This window comes from Miniopterus natalensis, chromosome 7, assembly GCF_054644295.1.
Source record: "Miniopterus natalensis isolate mMinNat1 chromosome 7, mMinNat1.hap1, whole genome shotgun sequence".
NCBI lineage: Eukaryota > Metazoa > Chordata > Mammalia > Chiroptera > Miniopteridae > Miniopterus > Miniopterus natalensis.
The window spans coordinates 37,929,504-37,949,257 of NC_142087.1; the positions used below are offsets into that span (position 1 = coordinate 37,929,504).

The 19,754-nt window shown below is 36.6% G+C and overlaps 1 protein-coding gene across 1 annotated transcript in view; it reads right to left on the bottom strand.

Annotated features, from left to right (window-relative positions):
- The window catches only part of PTPRM (protein tyrosine phosphatase receptor type M), a 617,147-nt gene that overhangs the window by 256,857 nt on the left and 340,536 nt on the right, over window positions 1-19,754 (bottom strand). Inside the window, exon 8 of the mRNA XM_087818949.1 lies at window positions 4,041-4,349. Coding sequence (XP_087675075.1) covers window positions 4,041-4,349 — 309 coding nt within the window. The remainder of the gene's footprint in view (window positions 1-4,040; window positions 4,350-19,754) is intronic.

The following is a 19,754-nucleotide window of genomic DNA, read 5'->3' on the forward strand; positions in this document are numbered from 1 at the left end:
AATAAACTTTTTCATTCTTCAAAAATAAATAAAGAAGTCTATAGAGCAATGAAATTCCCACACATTGTTTGTGACAGTGTAAACTGGTACAGCCATTTTACAAAATAATGGCTGTATTTAAGCAGAGTTAAGGAGGCATATATCATAAGACATAATAACCCAACCTCCAGGTACATTCCCTACTAATATTCTTGTACATACGTATCAGGAGACATGCACTAGGATGTCAACATAGCAGCATTTAAAAATAAAACTAATAAAATTGAAATAAACCAAATAGCTTAATCAATTGTTTTATAGTCACACAGTAAAACACAAAAATGATTGAAAATAAATGAGTGATACACAACATCTTGGGTGAATTTTATAATCATAACACTGAGTGACAAAAGCAAGTCAAAGAAGACTATATATGAACTACTGTACTTATACTTAATATATCTATTAAAATATATACTAAATAGAAGTTTTTAAAAGATGTAATATAGATGAAATAATATATTTTTAAAATTACTTTATTAATAATATAAGAGATTTGAGAAAGTTTGATGTCATTCTTTTAAACCTAAAATATATAACACCTTTTGATTAATTTGTAAAAAATACTAATAGACATAAGGAAAGATAGAAATTTACTTGACAATTTTCTATAGAATAAGATTAATATTATTTAAAAAATATCTCATTTTCATTTAAATTCAGTTTTTGAATATGCTACATATTATACACAACTCAGTGTATAAGTATGTCTATCCTATTTATAAATCAGTATATCAAAACTACTTACAAAGGTACATATATTTGGGGATCACGATAAAAAGTTTTTGTGCTGGTATGATTAATCAAAAAGTGGTTGAAGAGGACTCACACTTCTGAATTTCAAAACTTACTATAAAGCTACAGTATCAAGACATTGTGGTATTGGCATAAGGATTGACATATAAATCAGTGGAACAGAATTGAAGGCACAGAAATAAATCCCCACATTGGTAGTCAACTGATTTTTATCAAGGGTGCCAGAAAAACTCAATGAGGAGAGAATAATTTTTTCAACAAGTGGTGTTTAACAACTGGATATCTACATGCAGAAGAATAATGTTGGATTCCTACCTCACACCATATATAAAAAGTATATCAAAATAAATTAAAGAGCTAAATGTAAGAGCTAAAACTGAAAATCTCTCAGAAGAAAACATAGGAATAAATCTTCGTGACCTTGGTTTGTTAGGGAGAATATGGTGCCTCATAGGAACTTAGGTGTAGTACCTGTTTTAGAAGTTCTAGGAATTCAGGATTTGGGATATTTAGTCTTAAAATCTAAGCTTGTGGAATTGAGCTGTATTCTGTCTAGTGATACTTTAAAAATTAATAAAAGATAAATTTATTCCACACACTTTCTCATGAAATAAACAATGTTTCAATAAAAATACTGTACTATAATAAAACTCACAATGTTCAATGGTAGTGACCCCCCATTCTTTTTTCTTCAAATTCAGTATTGTTTGACAATTATTTTATTTCTGTCTTTCTTTTCTCTGTCTTTTTTGAAGTATTTTTGTTTTGGTTGTTAGGAAATATAATTTGAAATTAAAAATTTTCTCATTAACTGGATGTCAGTGTGCTATAATGACAATAAATTTTTATTTGGAAGTAATGCATGCCCCAACTTCAGGGAATTGAAAGATCATTTAGACAAGCAAAAAATAAGTTCTTCTATTTCTAACTCATGTCTGTTCTCAATTTGAAACCCAAAAGTGTTGAATGGTGTCATGCTTCAGAAAGACACATCTGCTTATCTCTAGAAGTGACTTCATTTATATCCCTCTCTCATTGATTAAAACATTACTGTTAATTAAAACATAAATTAAATGATTATCAACAAAATTTATTGTTTTATTTAAAAACTAATAAAATACTGTGAGTGTTTATTACCTACTCAATGTCATGCATGTTGCTGTAGAAGAAAAAGAGATGGCTTCTTTTTGCAAGTCGTTTATAGTTGAGAAAAAAATTATATATAACACAAGAACAAGGGAGGGTCACAATGAGTTGCTTTGAATTGTCACAACAATAATAATTGTGCTCACCTACTGAAGGCCCCTCTCTGGCAGCTACAAATAGCTGTCTATGTGAATTTCTTCTAACCCTAATATGCCTGATTATTGTTATTCTCAACCTCCCAGATGAGGAAATTAAGGTTCAGAGATTTACAGATCCAATCAAATGCAAATTAGGTCAGAAGAATGAGAGGAAAGTGGAGCAGGGAAGTTGGAGACAGTTTTATGAAGGACCTGATACTTGAGAACTTTGGAGGGTAGTGGAGGAGATGGAATTGAGAGGCCACCAGGTAGAAAGGCAGGTGGTGGATGACAACAGGAGATGAGGAAGAGCTCAGAACATAAGAAGTATGGCATGAAGGACCAATACTGATGTGACAGTTTTGAAGAATGAATGGCAGTGGAGAAAGTTAGAAGTTCTAGAGTATAAGTCAAGAATACAGAAGACCTTGAAAGTCAAGACTTGGATAGAGTCACTGAAGGTTCTTGTGGAGAGAGTGACATGATGCAAATATATTTCAAAGATTAGTGAGTAGGGGGAGCATTAGAATGGGAAAAAGCTGGAGCCACCACAAAGAAAGGGTAGAAACTGTTGCAGAAATTTCAGTATAAAATAATGAGGAGCTGAATATAGGTCATAAAAATTGAGAGAAAAGAGAAATGTAATGTCATGGAGATAGAAACAACAGGAGTTAGGACCAAATCAAACATTTAAACAGGGGAGAAAAGGTTGAGAGATGACCTGTTGGCAATGCTAAGAGCATTCTTATTTCCTGGGAGATGAGGAAGAGTTGGAAGAAATAGAAATAGGGCTTCTGGTCGCAGCCCTGACTGACTGACTACTATAAAACTAATACTCCTAACAAAATTCATTGTAATGAAACAACTATTTGACAGCAACCAACTATTTTCAGTATGGAAGGACTTTAAAGGCGCTACAAAATAAAAGAGAAGGATGTGGGGTGAGCACCTCATTTACTCTGGATGTTTCCATGTTTTTCCATGTTTTTCTTCTACAGCAATATGCACAGTATTGTGTAGATAAGAAATACTTAGAGTACTTTGTTAGCTCTTTAAGTGAAATAATCAAGTGTTATAAATATTTGTTATAATCAACGATCAAAGATCATAATCAACTATGTATTTTTTTCCAAGAATAAGGAAGTATATTCATTTAATGAACTTCCCAAGTTCTTTTGAGACTTATTCTGATGCCTGACAAATGAGTTGGAGGTCAAATATATGAAATACTACCACTGTATCTTATGTGCTTTATGAACATGTGATTGTACCCGACAGTCCCCTGTATAACCAGTGTAAAAGCACATTTATATCCTTGCTATGAAATTCAAGGTGTAATTTTACTATTTTAAATTGTTTCAGAGATTAATTGCAATATGTATTTACTTTTACTGATGAGTTTCTGGTAGTATGGGTAGTATATTTGTTAAATTCTTGTTTATTAAGGTAATATCCAATTGCAACATTGTTCCTATGGGAAAGTACAATCTATTTCATGACTGCAAACCCAATGAGGTCATTTCTCAGCACTCCACTGAAAAGTAAGGGCAGCCTCTATTTTTGTCTAAATTTTTATCTGAACTATGAAAAATGTTTCAGAATGCCTTTTAAATATATTTAAATAAGCACTTCATATAAATAATCTAGTACCCAAAATAACTTTTCAGTCCAACATGATAATAAAACTTGAATGAAGAACTATTTAGAATAAAATAGAATTATTATACATAGAAAAGTGAATATGTGATGCATAAAGAATTAAAATAAACTTCTACATCTTTATTCCCTGTACCCTTTTAATCAGTACTTAAGTACACAGAAGCACAGATACCTGTTTATATTTCATTATTCAACACAGTAAGCAGTTCTTCCTTCTATTTTCATTTTAAAGATCTCAAAGAAACAAAAGCTGCTTTTTTGAAAGGATATAGATTTCAGGTAAACATCTTTAAAAGTACTCACGGTCTTCATCCGTCTGTACTATGAGCTCCTGACTTTCCTTCCTGCCCTCGGGATTCATGAGGATGAGTTTCACACTGACGTTGGTGTAGGGCGAGAGGTTAGTGATGGTGTGCTGCGGGTGCGAATTGTCCGTGTCCCAGCTCACTTCCTCCCGCACCTGCTCCTGTCCTCCAACTTGGTAGCAGTAGTGGACTGTGAGATTGTAACTATGGCAACGAGTCACATTATATCCAAATGGCTCCCAGCGGATGGTGATTTGTCGAGATTTGACTTCCACTACTTCCAGTTTCCTTGGGCCTCTCATGGGATCTATTTAGAAAAGAAAAGAAGGAAAAAGGAAACATGAGAGAAATGAATTTTAAAAGCTCTGGTGAAGCCCAGACGTTACAGATAGTCCTACTTGTCCTCAATATGTGGTCTCCCCTTCTTCTGGAATAATAAAATCCTCATCTTATCAGGGCCCAAGGCCACCCAGAACAAACGCTAAATAAAATGTCCAGCCTCTTCTGCAGCGGATGTGGCCATGTGCCTACGTTCTGGTGAAGGAAGAGAAGTCAAGAAGAGTTTCTGGGAGGCATCCTTATAAAGAAGGGGCTCCCCCTCCTTGTTCTGTCTTCCTTCTTATTAGCTGGACTGAGGACAGGGTATTTGTTGCTCGTGCAGCCATGATGAAGCATGAGGTTCTTACACATCAAGAAGTCAGAGCACCGACGAAGCACCGAGTCACCACACCAGCTCTGAACCGCCCACTTCCAAGTTTCTCAGTAGAGAGAAGTAAAATGCTTTCATTTAAGCATCTTTTCCTCTGGGTCTCTGATATAAGAAACCAATCTTTTTTTTAAAAAAAAATTAAATTTATTGGGGTGACACTGGTTAATAAAATTATACAGGTTTCAAGTGTACAATTCTATGATATATCATCTGTATACCGCATTGTGTGCCCACCACCCAAAGTCAAATCTTTCATCACCAAGTATTTGACCCTTTTTACCCTTTACTGCTCCCCCCACCCTTTCCTCTGGTAACCACCCTACTGTTATCTGTGTCTATACATTTTTGTTTGTTTCTTTTTCTTATTTGTTCATTTGTTGCTATTAATTTATAATTATATAGTTGGGAAGCATAAAAGTAAAAGCTTGAGAATTTACCATGAAATAATATGATGATGAAAGAGTATAAGCTTCTGAGCAGAACTCCAGGTCTTTTGAGTTTTGATTTGTACACAGTTCCATGCAATCAGTGCTCACGTATTTCTTTCCTATCCCTCACAAAGTCTTAGTATTATTCCTTAGCCTGAGCTCCAGATAGAGTTTCAAGCTTAGAAATCTAAATGACATGCAGGGCATATAAGCACTTTGAATGGTTTAAAAGAAAAAATATATACAGAGAAAGCTTAAACCTGTTTATGAAATGATGATGAAAATAGAATAATATATAATATTTATTGAGCGCCATATGCTATAGATTTTTCTAAAAAATTTACTTTTCATGGTTTGGGGAGAACCTAATCTAAAATGATCTGTGTTGGTATGTTCATAAATGCATTTGATCCATATATTTTGATTTTTATTTTCCTGAATTGTAGTCATCATATATGAATTTAAAGTGATCTACAACTGGTAAGAGAAAATAAGCATGAAAACTTGAGAAATAACAACTACCATTCACTGTGTGTGCACTTATGAAGTGTGAGTCCCTTTATATATATTCTCTGTTCTTCAAAAAATCCTGTGGATTAAGTACTATTTTCCCCAATACACAGATTAAAAAAAACCTATGGCCAACGTCAGGTCAATAGCTTGACCAGGATTGAGATTTTTGACTACAGCACCAGAATTCATATCTGTCTGACAACTAAACGTATGCTACTTTGACTCTATTGTGGAGTTTCTACCAAAAATGAAGAAAGTAAGATAAAAAGAAGTTAGGATGTTAAAGATACCAAAAACATGACCAAAATAAGTAAAATACAATAAATATCCCATTTATTTAATCTTAGAACAAAAATGCTGAAAAGAATCCTCTCCCTTCTCCTAATTCCAGAGAAGAGGACTCCCAGGCCATGTTCCCCAGCTCAGCTTTCCCAGAAAACCCTACCAATCTATACTTTGCAGCAACTGGAAATTTGCCTGGATGATTACTGATTTCCATTTGTGTATACAATCCGCATTATCTCATCACTTAGAACCTAGAGAGAACTTCGAACCACCCCTTCCTTGTGACCTCCAACAAATGAAAACATTCAAAATGAAATAATGATTTGGTTTTATATACACTAGTTGGGATTAATCACCCAGATATATGAAAAAACTGTAAAATGAAGTTAATGGTTATTCATGCTACTCCATCCTGTAATAACTGGAGAAGTCAAGGATGAGTGAGATGAAAACACCCCCAGAGAAAATTGAGTGGCATTCTCGTGGAATAGTCCTTATTACAAAATTAATATTTTATACATAAGTTACTAATGATAGAGAAAATATCACAAATAAGCTATTTAAAAATAACAATGTTTTTTTTTCCAGTCTAGAAACTTTTCACACTATAAAGGAAATGTCTAATTTTATATAATGCTTCATTAGTTGAATGTTTACAAAAACTTAATAAGCTCCAGATCCCTTATACATAAACAGATTAACATGCATCTCTCTGTCCCTTTCCTTATTAATCACAGTCTCCACGAGGACTGTTCTTAAGCATTTTCCCAAGGTTTTCATCCATTTTATTGACTAATAAAATGACTAAAAGCTTCAAATACCAGTTTAAACAAAACAATGAAGTTCTAACTTAATTTCAACAGAAAACTACTTTCCACTGTATAAATAGGCCTGTATCATTTCAGTATTCCTTAGCCAAGAGGATACACACACGAATTAAGCCCTAGGATTAAAAAACCAAAGGTTCTATCTATCTACTGGCCGTTTTCTTGAAAACCATACTCTCTTCCTCTCTGTTACTACCTCTTGGAATTCCATCATGGTAAAATTATGTCTGAAATTTCCCATAAATTTGTCAAATGTAATAGCTAAACCTAGCACAAAACAACCAGCTCTGTGACCAAGGCTCCAGGGTCCCTACTGTCATGAGTGTTGAGTAAGAGGTTTGAGAAAGAGGCCGTATGGCTGCGGTCTTGCATATAGACCTCCTATTAGGTCAGCATCAGCAGGGCAGGGCCCACTCACACAGAGAGGGACGGGATAAATGCTACTTTGACTCACATTCCTAAACACTTCTCCCAGGAGTCAAAAGCTTAAGAGAGAAGTTGAATCAATACCATCACATGGATGAAACAGTCCGCCTTAGACGCACAGCTGTCACTCTTCTTGCCAGGGCCCACAGGCCCGAATTAAGCGAGCTGCGAAAATGCCGTCTGGTAACGTCAAGGGTTACCAAGCACCTGGGATAACATCCTCCTGGGACGCCAGCACGGAGCGGCTAAGGCCCGTGACTAAGGGAGTCTGGCAAGCCTTTCAGCTCACCCTTGGCACTGCCTGATTTCATTGCTTCTTTTTCCCGTTTCTTCCGCCACCCTACAGAACTGAGCTCTGATGCAGCGGTGGTTTATAGCGGTCACATCTTAAGCTAGTGCTTCACAGGGCCTGTCCCTTCCGTGTTTCCGCCGGAGCCGTTTCTACTAGTGTGCTGCTGAGTGTGAACGCGGCCTTCCACGGGGACCTTTACCCCAGTGAGTTACACTGATGATCACTAAGACTTAAGAGATGTATCATATTGCAGGAAATGAATGGCAACTTCATGATCAGAAATGTGTAATTTTAGTAGGCTGATTACAACTCATACTGCATTTCTGGGAGAATACACACTGCCACATTTGGCATCCTATTACTACCATTCTTTGTGTGCAAAATAAGTCTCTTGGAGATAGATAACAGGGTAATAAATTATATTCACGGGAGCACTACTTGCAGAATATTTGCTTCTCTTTCGTCATAATCCTAAAGATGCTAAAAGGACGTGGAGTCTATTCCAAGGCCCCGTCTCTTCACACTCACACCCTGGGCGCACACTGAAATGGGCACAGTGACAGGCCCCGCTGGCATGAATCATGAGGCCACCCACCCTAACCTGGGCCTGCTGACTTAGGATAAAGGACCAGAAAATCCTCTCGAAGGAGTACAATGGCTGTCATGTTGCAGCTTCGTCCGGGAGTTCTCACCAATTCCCCTGCTGGCCGGCAGCATTTTTCATTCTGTTCTCTTTCTGCCAGTTTGAGGTTTCAAGCTCAGAAATCTGACAGTTGCAGTCCTGACCCCAGGGAACCAGCAAGCCCAGTTCTAGCCTCCAGCACTTTAGCATCCTATTTAATCAGTGATCCCGGCTCTATCTACACTCACTCCCGTTTTTCTATGAATCAGGGACGAAACTGACTGATAGGATCAATTTCCATTGCAGGTTCAATTCACAGCTCATTTCTCCGGAACTCTGCACTCTTACCTTCTATTACTACTGGAGTGCTTTTTCAGAAACTCAATTTCGGAACTTGTAAGAGATATTTGGGTGTAATTTTAGGATCCTGTCATTAATAATCAAAAACACAGATTGCAACCAAGGTTCCCACTAACAGGTTTCTCTTTTGCCCTTCTTCGTGAATTATCTGGAGGTCTATTACAATAGAAGGGATAACCAGCAGAGTGACACGGTGAACCCCCTTTGGCACCTGCAGCTACTGTATTTCTGCCTTGCCAGTTACACAAAAGAAGGTGACAAAATAATAAAATAATAGCTTTATTAACTTTACTATTCAGTTAAATCAAAGCAAATACCTGATTAACAAATATTGTATTGGCCTACCCAGTCATTCATTATTCCTAAGTAGCAAGAAGTTAAATTCCATGTAGATGATGGCACTATTTTTAAGTGAAATAGCTATAGTTTTTAATAGTCAATGTTTTCCAGGGTTTAAAAAATGCCTTTTGTCAGTGAAGTTGAAAATTCTGAAATATAACAATTCTTAATTTATGCTACCCTATGGGCATCTATTTTCCTGTGCTGTAATTGAATAAACGAAAACTTATTATAAGAATTATATGAATTTGAATAGTCCCTTCCACCAAAATATTTTTCACAGATATTACATTAATAGTTTTTACATTGTATCATAATTAGAATCAAGAAATGTGCTTGAAAAGTCTGTTTTTCTTAACTATATCACATAATCCTATATCAAAGAATAATTTCTTTCTAAACAACAAACTGAATTTCAAAAGTAGTACTAATTTTAAATATGAAAAACCAGTCTTACTGAATAAGTGAATGAAAGTGCAGCAATGCCAAGCCTTATAGAGAATCAAACACTCTACTTTATTTCTTGATTTAGGAGGGACATACTCTTCGCAATGTTTTTCATATGCTCCAAGTGCTGGTTTGAACTTGTTCTAAATCAGAAAGATAAGTAACCTACTACTCCATGTTGCTGGGAAATGGACTATCCACATATCAGGTATATTGATTGTTTTAATTTTGATCACAGTAGAAAGCTGAAATTCCTATTCACATTTTATGGGAAATGTAAAGGATTATCTTATGTAACAAAATGACTAAGACACACACTGGTGAGCACTCAGACCCTCTCAGGCAAGAGGCTGAGACTGCTCACTCTCTACACCTGAGCGATGAGTGAGGCCCTGGAGGAAGCATTCTTCAGTGGGGTCAGGTGACCCTGAAACAGCAGTGTGTACAAAAGCTGTGTTTAATTCAGTTCGTACACTGAAAAAATAAAAGGCCTGGCCGGTGTTGCTCAGTCGCTGAGAGTCGACCTGTGATCCAGGAGACTACAGTTCGATTCTCGGTCAGGGCACCTGTCTGGGTTGTGGGGGCTCGATCCCCGGTGAGGGTTGTTCTGGAGGCAGCCGATCAGTGACTCTCTCATCATTGATGCTTCTCTCTCTCTCTCTCCCTCTCCCTTCCTCTCTCTGAAATCAATACAGACATATAAAAAAATAAAGTAAAATAATACATTTTAGGCCTCAGGGTAGTCACCAAGGTGCCTGGTTTCAGGATAATTTCACCATGTCTTTCAGGATGATTTTTAAAAAGAATCCTTACTAAAGAGTTTGTTGAATGGCAGTTGGAAAAAAAAAAGGCAGTAAAAATTTTACTACTGACACCTTCTGAAATAAAGAAATATGAGCATTGATAAGGTACCCAATGGCGATAATATTCGTCAGACTGTATTTTGCCTGAATTGGTTAACTGTACAAAGTAAGGCTAGGAGTCCCATAATTGTTAAAGGACATTATTCTGTTGAGCATGAAGTATTCTTTTTTGTTGGTTTTAATATAAGGTTTTTGAAATTTTAAGTAATACAACTTTAAAACACATTGAAAAGTACAAAATCAATCAATCACTGTTGTGCCTACTAATATCAAATGTTAACATTTTGTGTTTTGCTTCAGATCAGTTTTTATTAAAGAAATAAAATATTACTGATATAAATCCTTTCCACATTCCTGCCGGCTATCCCAAGGTTATTCTGTATCATTCCCAGACATGTTTTTGTACTTTTATTACATATATCTGGGATGGTTAAAAATTTAGGTAAATGCTACCATTCTTTGCAACTTGAGGTTTCATTCAACATCAGACAAGCTGAAACATATAGATCTAGTGTAGATGTAAGAGATAGGTCATATAGATCATTTTAACTGGTGTACAGAATGCCATTAATACACGAACCATAGTTTACTTACTCACTGTACTACTGAGGACCAGACAGGGCTAGTCTACTTTTTCTCTATTACAAGCAGTGTACAATGAGCCTCCTTGTATATATGTCCTCTTGGCCACCGTTTCCCTTGGGTAAACACAAAAATAAGACTGTTGCTTTTTACAGTTTGCACATCTTTAAGTGTTCTAGACAATATTAAATTGCTCTCAAAAACGAAAACAATGTTCAGATGTTCCTTTTTCCCCAAAGACATTTTTATTTCAAGGCTCTAAGCTAATGCCAGTTTCTGAGGATAGATCTTAAATTTTGGTACTGGTTCCAGTAAAATCTAAATAAACAGATTCTGCATCACTTATCTGACACAACTTTTGAAATAAAAATATATACTATGTACAGAACTATTTCTTTCCTCAGCTATAGCAACTCTGTTTAACAAGTGTTTATGTCAAGACTCTCTGATAATAGCCACTCATCATGTCATATCACTACGTGTTTTGTATCAAAGCAAAATAAAATAAATTCACTTATCAAGAAGAATTAAATAAATCAAGAAACTGATGGGCAATATATTTATGTCTCTAAAATAATCATTAAGATTTCTGATTACAAAAAAATAGCATACATGTCATTTACCATGAAGGACTCTCCACTTCAAATGGATAATATAATTATTTTAATATGAATAATATAATTATTTTATTGCACAAGATGGGATATCTTCTTAGCGGCACCTGACACCATATTTCTTGTCTAAAACAAAGTGTAAGCTCAAATGATAGCTTTCTACCTGATCTACCCTGTATCTTCTATATATATATGTATATATATACACACACACACAGAGATATATCAGGTAGAAAGTATTATATATATATATATATCTGTGTGTGTATATATATAGTACGTAAACACACCCACATACACATATACATACATATAGATATACAAACACACACACATATATACACACATATTACACACACTGAAAGTTTTTAGAGAAGACATTTTTAAAGAACAATTTCAAAACTTAGGAAAAACCAGTTCAGAAGTAAATATGCTGTGAGGTTACACATGTTGACAGAGGTTGACGAATTTTTTTTTCAGGGGCCTAATGCCATTTACTTATTTACCAGATGTCAATATTCATACACACATGTAAAGTACTTAAACTGCATTTTCACAAAGGTGCCAATTCTAGCTATTCCTCCCTAATTTATCAGTCCCTCCTGCTTCAGACAAAATGTCTTTCCTATGGGACATTTAGCTGAATGAAAGGAATTTTAATTGTTGCCCCCTTATCATATAAACCAAATAAAAAACATTTCCATTAGTAAATCAGAACTATCAAACAAATCACATAACCATTCTTACTTTCTGCACTCGTCAGGTGAATCTATCTGCTGGATTCCAAATACATTCTCCCTCCAAAATTAATATCTCTGCTCTCAGGGATCCATACACATACAGTAACAGTCACCTTTCATCTGCCAAAATGTAGCCTTTAATTTCTTTTAATATTCGATCAAAATCAATCTCTCCTATGACTGTTTCTTTTTAGTTAAAATAAAAGCTTAGAGAGACTTTCATAGATCCACGTGGTCAAAGCCCTAATGTTCATACGCTCGTTATGTTTCTACATGTTTTATCGTGTCTTATAACAATCAAGTTCACTGAGTACAGATACTATGTCTAATGTGAATGCTTTAGAAGATGTCTACATCTGCTAATCAACACATTTAATAAAAGGATAGTAACACGAAATAATAAATATTCACCATCTAGCTCAGTTCCTTTGTTCTCATAAGTCAATTTAGGAAACATCTCCTTTTTTCCAGTATTTACCAATTTTCTATGAAAAACCTTTCCAAATTCTGCGCTGGGACTTGCATCTCTGTTTTACTTTATCGCTTTAAAGTAGTTGCCGTAAAAACGTGGCTTCCACTAACCACGGGAATGGTCCATTTTCGCCTGAGCTCCTTGGTGACATTTCCAGAGGGTAAAGGTCATCGCTGCAGAAGGAACACTGCTGCCACACAGCAAAATCAGAATCTTCAACTGTTTCGATGCACTGGGATGAACAAACTGCAATTCATCCTATAGATGAACTTTACAAGAAAACTGTTGTATGAAATAAAAATGAGTCTGCAGTAAAAGACTTCCTTGGTATTTATTTCAGACCATATAAAATAGGAGGAGGCAAAATGATTTCCACAGAGTTGTTCAGAAGTGTCAGAAATTGGATTGGAATGGGTTTTGACCTTTTCTAACCCTCATAAAGCTATGATACCCACAAAAAGCCTTGGAAGTTTGGATCTGATATTTTACCCAGAGCAAAAGAGTATCCAAACCATTCATTCTTTGTTACAGAAGTCATGTGATTAGTGCTGGAAAAAAGCAAATCAAGTACAATATGGTTTTACCTATGGTAACCATTCTCTCTAGTTAACGCTAAGCAGATAAATCTTATTCAAATTTTTTTACCTGTTTAGAGCCTCCTATTTCAGTATTTACAATCTTTTTATGATTGCATAGTTTTCTGTTTTAAGTTGTTTCTGAGTCTGGGCAAATGGTTTTTCAAAAGACCATACTCAACTATGCCAGACTGATCACTATACTAGAATTATTCTTCTGTGTTTTCATCAATAACTTGTTTTAGAAAGAGCTTTCTTCAATTTAAAACTGCATATGATTGAAAAGTTTGTATTTAAAAAAGCCTAAGTTTTCCATCCTTCATATCTTCCAGCGCAGCTGGGAGAATGAAGGGTAGAAAATGCAGTTTAAAGGGCAGACGGCATGCTGCTAGCATCCTACTGAGGATTTTAATATCAGAACACAGACAGGTATGGTCCAATTTCTTTTATTTTAAAAAGATAGGAAAAAAGAAAACAGAAATTCTACCTTGAAATTTTTTGTTCCCCCAAACAACTAACAACTTAAAGAGAAGCTTGCTCTTTCTGTCAAGAGTAGTTTACCTCTCTGCTGAAGTATCTCCAGATTTTGCTATGAAATTAGCACTGGTTTAGAGATAATTTACCTTAAAAGTACTTTTTGTGTGGGATTAACTCCATTTCCCCACCTTTCTGACTTTGCTATGTTACTTTCCTAACCCTTTCAAAAGCTCAATTTTCTGACTTAAAAAATGGAAAGGCAATATGAATTTTTGTGTTGTTTTCCTACACGCCAGAAAATCAATCAATTATTTATTGAAGATGTACTGACTCAGTCGTTTATCCCAACACTCCTGGAGGCCTGTCATCTGCTTCACATCCGTTCAGAGTAGCCTGTTACATTTATTTATGAACAACTACTCCACACTTCTCCTTCAGATGAACTTTTGTCTCCTGATTTCACAGCACTCAGCTGGAGAATGTTCCAGACATCCCCATCCCCGCAGTCCACAAACATGAGAGGGGGGCCCGCGAGTCCCCCAAGGAGCCCCTGCCATTGCATCACTGACCTCACCGCCCGCCTCCCTAGGTTCTGACGGTCAGAGACCTGCCTGCGGGGAGGGCCAGGGCTGGGGTTAGGGACCAAGGTAAAGTGGGGTTTTACAAAGCTCCCCCCACCAAGCCACCTGGCAGGGAATCCCTGCATTACAAACATTAACACACATATACTATTAACTTACCACCTGGAAAGGTATGCTATGTGACTGATATAATGCCACATACCTTTGATCTTAGGTTGTTTGGTGCTATCTTTTCTTTTTTTAAACTTGCTCTGTTTTCCAGGTATTATTTTCTTGAATAAAATAACAAGGGAACTATCACAAATAAGGTTTATTATAACAGCTAATTCCTCACTCAACTTGTGAAAATAAATTGCAGTTCATTGATATACATTTCTATCATTTTTTAATTATTTGCCACAGAAACTTAAAAAAAAAATTACCAATATGTATGCTTCCTCGACCATTGCTTAGAAGTGGCTTAAAAACTATGGATTATATTGAATAATACTACTAATGCAGATCATTCATTTGCCATCTAGTGTTCAATTTAGTTAAAAATACTCATAATTTGTACATTTTGAAAATTCACTAGACATTTTCATGAGGATCCACAGATAATAATTCTAATGGGTTATTGATATAATAAACAGTAAAATATAACTTTATAATGCTTTCTGAAGTGGAATCCTTAATAAAGAATAAAGTCTTTCAAAATTAAAGCCAATATTTCTTTGTTCTAGTGCTCATTTTCTTGCATTTCCAGATGCTTTCTCACTTCCTTATACCTTGTAGGAAGAACACGTGGTGGGCTTGACTCACCTGGATGGGGTGAGGAGGAGTGATACTTAGCTTTGACATGGAGGCCCGGGAATCTAGATTTTGAGGGGAGCTGTTTAATATGATCATATCTATGCTCTGAATGTAGCAACCTGACAAAGTCAATTGACCACACTGGGAATACTGAGAATTTCTGAGACCTGAAACTAGATCTCCTCGCTGGATAGCGGAAGATAAAAAAAAAAACACCCAAAACAGTAAATGGTGTCTATGGGTAACATAGATTCAAGCAAGGAAACCATATCATAGAGGATCAGCAGATGCACAGATTGGGGGGTTGTGGGGGAGGTGGCTTCAAATCATCACACTTCCTCCCCAACTGCTCCCCTCTTCAAGTCTGCCCTGCATGAGGTCAGTGAAAGGTCCTGAAGACAGGATTCTGCCTACATCTGGGCTCCACTGGCTCCAGCTATGGGGAGAGATCTGATGAGCCGGTGAAGCTGACATGGGTGACCAGCCTGTCCGCAGCAGAGGGACAGAGTGGAGAAGAGAAAGCTGAGGAAAGGTGTCAAAGCTGGAGGTTCTCACAGGACGACTGTCTTGGCAATGGTAAACTCAGCCTGTACAGGAAAATGGCAACGTGAGACATAGCTCAGAAACACAAATCATGGGATGTGGTTGATTAGCTGGTCGGGGTGAGACTGTGAAGAGTGGGGCAAAGGACAGGAAAAAGATGAAAAGATGACTTGAACTGAAGACAGTCTTGTCAAGACAACACACACAGGGAGAAGAGCTTGGATGGAGATGCTTGTGCAATATCCATAAAAGGATACCTGGCTGCCACTTAAAATAAATCTGAAGCTCAAGGTCAGGGTGGAAGATTTGGAGGTTATGTGACTCTTCAAGCCACTGGTGTAGATGGTGGTTTCAAGGAAAAGCATTTTAAAAGAAGAGAGGAATAATGAAAAAGAGCACATTAGCTGAACTTCATTTTACTTTCATTTTATGGTTTTTTAAAAGATTCTTCAAGGCATCTGCCCTCCCATATGAAACTGACAGTAATAAGATATTAAGAGTTATAATTTTAAGCCATTCATTCTTTGATACATGCCATTTCCAGTATATTATTTTACAATAGATTTTCCTTGAATTTTAGAAGAAGATAAATAAGTTTTTAGTCAAGAGAAGAATTTTCAGCTCTGAACAAGAGCCAACTGGTATTTGGATTTTTATATTTGATACATATTAATAGTTATACATTCTAGAGAATGCCTCATTTAAATTCTAATGTATTTTAATAAGGAATGAAAGAAAATATCACCCAGGATATTTTTTTCTTAAATTACCCCAGTGCCTGATTACTCCTCCACAATCAAAATCACGTCTTAAGTATGAATGATACAAAACAAGGCTACAGCCTGCATGTCTACAAGAGAGATTTTAGCGGCTTGTTTAAAATGACATACCTAGCTATTCAGTAATCACTTTATAATAACCCCTTTCATTTCCAAATCTACTTAGCCACCAGGCAGCAGTGAGGAAAAGGCTGGCAGCAGTTTTTACAACTGCACATTAGTTTTACATTTCATGACAAGCTAATTCTAGAGAGTCCTAAAGAGAGACAAGCATGGGTTCTTGTGATTTTCTTTCCTTTGCATGAAGGAAACATGTGGCTTGCTGCTAAATGAAAGATAAAAGACTACAGACATATACTTTTCACATCATCTTTCTGCCAGTGACAACTTGCCCCAGTTGCACCCCAGGTGCTATGTGACATACCTAAGTCAACAAAAAGTAACTAGGCTCACACTTGGGCTTCAACCCAAGCTAAAGAGTTGCAACGCAGAGGCTCAGAGTCCCAAACACAATGGGACTTAAACACAGTGTGATGGTGGGATCCTCATAAGCGGTCGTGGGTTTAAATGCTATGTAAACATAACGCAGACCTTCAGCTTGCACATTCTATAAGGCAGAAATATAACCAGACTGCAGTAGAAATGGCAAGTACGCTTGGCCATGTTAATTTGGTCACACAAAGGGCATTTTGACGCAGATAAACTCAAGGTCATGCCTATGACACCTGCTATTGAATTCAAAACCCTCACACGTGTCAAATGTGTGTCTATATAGCACCAAATAGCTGAAAGAGTAAACTGATTTTCGAGGCATTATTTTAGACAATCCATGGTCCACACCTGAGCAATACTTTAATCTCTTGGTTTAAGCTTTTAAAGTTGCCATGAAAATCACCTGGTAAAATGATAAACCATGGTATAAATCTCAGATTTTAGCAGCTTCATCCTTACAGGAGAGCACAGGCACACATGTTGTTTATAATGCTTTACAAAAATAAATGGGTCAGCTCTTTCATACATCAGTCTGAAGAAGACGTAGCAGGATGTTCTTGCTATCACTGCAGTCTATTACTGCTGACAAACTGCATTGATTCTAAGTCATTATCCCCAACAATGGTAGCTAAATCAAGGATTTAAGACAGGGCTTCACTGAACCAAAGTGACAAGACTGCATGGCCGTATAAATCTATGCTAAAGAAATGTTACAATTAATGCTACATGGCTAAAGAGCAGAGCTAACTTTTTTCAAAATGAATACAGTCTGATATGTGTAACCAACCTGAACCAAGGAATGTAGAATGAAATCAACTTTGGCAAATTAATTCACAAATGAAAGAACTGATAAATGAACACTGCTCTCCAGATCAACTGGTGAAATAAACTTTGAACTGCTCAGTGCATTCAGGCCCAGAATGAACAGAAACAGCTCTTTCACCAAGCAATTATGCATTAACTGTTTTAAATATCTGGCAACAAGACAGAACAGAGGATAGATGGGAAAATGGAGCAAGCTGAGATGAAAAGGTAACAAATGAAAAGAAATTCACTTGTAAGTTTTGACTGACCCATTCTCTTTATATTTCCCCATACAAACAATCCACATCACTGATTGCAAAAGGCTGTGATTCTTTTCTTCTAAATCCTATCACTACCAACGACCTTGAACTATACCTTTTTCTTTTAGCTCCAAGTCAGCTTTGGGTTGAGTTGCTATTTTAATAACAGCACACATACTGCTAGCCCTATGCGACCGTATACTTAATTGTACCCAACTGTAATACAGGGAGCAGGAGTAGCTGGCTCTGGGCCTGGGGAATCACCCAAGGACAAAGTAATTCTGAATGGGAACGCTATCTGGGTGAGGGTGAGAGAGCAAGAACCAGATCTGGCTGCCACACAGCAAAGCACGCGGTGCATATTCAGAGAGAGCATGCCAGCCAGCACGTGTCTATTTTTCACAAGCTGAAACACACTGCCCCACGTTATTGCTCGCATCTGGAAGCTTGGGATGGGTCAGCAAAGACAACACATCATCGCCCATGAGGGCTCTAAGGGCAAGAGGAAGTTGAATTGAGTTGCGGAGATGCAAGAAGTGTCAGAGCCTGAGAAAGCTGTGCTTGCGGGGAACGAGTGGCCAAGCTGGGAAGGGGGCCCACGATATACGCGTCAGCGCTCAGCTTAAGGGGAAATCACCCACCAAAGGTTTCACTGTTTTCATCTCATAAAAATGTTTACTTCTTCTGTAAAGCTATGAATGAAAACAATTTAAATTACTAACCCTAATATTCTATCAGTTTGTAATATGTCCAGTTTGAAATATACCCAAGAAGTTTTTTTTTTTTGAAATTGAGGCCTTCAATTATTATTTTTGACCAGAGCATGGGTATCCACACTATGGGAAGGTCCTCTCAATAATCTCAAAGCTTCGAAACTTTCTTTGGCCTCATCTCAATTGCCTGCTATCTCCGAAAATCTATCCTGGAAAAGAACAAATATGGATCTAACCATGTATCGAACACCTCATTATAAATAATGACATTAAAGATGATATCTACCATTTTTGAAATCTTGTATTCTAAGCAGTATTCTGAGTAGGTAGCCATAAATAATTTTTAGCAAAATTATTAGTTAAATGTAGAAGGAATGATTCTAAAAATTACACTTCAAACTTTGTGTAAGTATAAGATTAAAGCTCCTTTAATTTAAACAAGAAAGCAGAATTGAGTAAGTACCAAATTGTTCAGGAGAGAAATACAGTAGTCTTAAAAGTTCCCAGAACTGCTTATGAGGCTTCATTTCCTTATGATGGTTCATATGCATACAAAATAATATACAAGATTTAACGGGTATTTGCAACAATGACAACTGCATTTTATTAACTTCAAAGTCTGGCTTCTAGACAATAAATCTGTTGTGTTCTAATAATGTAGGTATTAAAAAATCTGCTACTTACAGAATTATGAATTTGGTAATTACTTCTGAGTTGCATGAAATCATAAAATGTATCAGGCTTTCTCTAACATAATTTTGGTAAAAAATAAACTGAAAAAAGGTAGTTCCAGTTATTTATTAATATTAAGACCTTTACAAGATGTTATAAAGACGTGTTTTCAACCCTGGATTACGGTAATAGAGCTAACTCTAGCAAATGCCCTAATTCTGGCTATGTGCTTAACTTTAATCACTTTGCAGTTTCTCAGAATTCAAAGTGGGGAGGAAGGCTCGCCTGATCAAAACGAAGAGGCTGGCTAAATGGCTACTGAAAATACTGCTAACACTGTGACAATATTATGACTAGAAGAAATATGGCTACCTGCTAAACACTCAGGATGCTGACTGCAGGCGGGAAAAAGCAGAAAGCTAGTGTGCATTTTTACAACTGTGTAGGCTCCTTTCTTCCTTCTACCCACCCAGCTGTTTCCCTCCTGCTAAAACAGATGAAATTT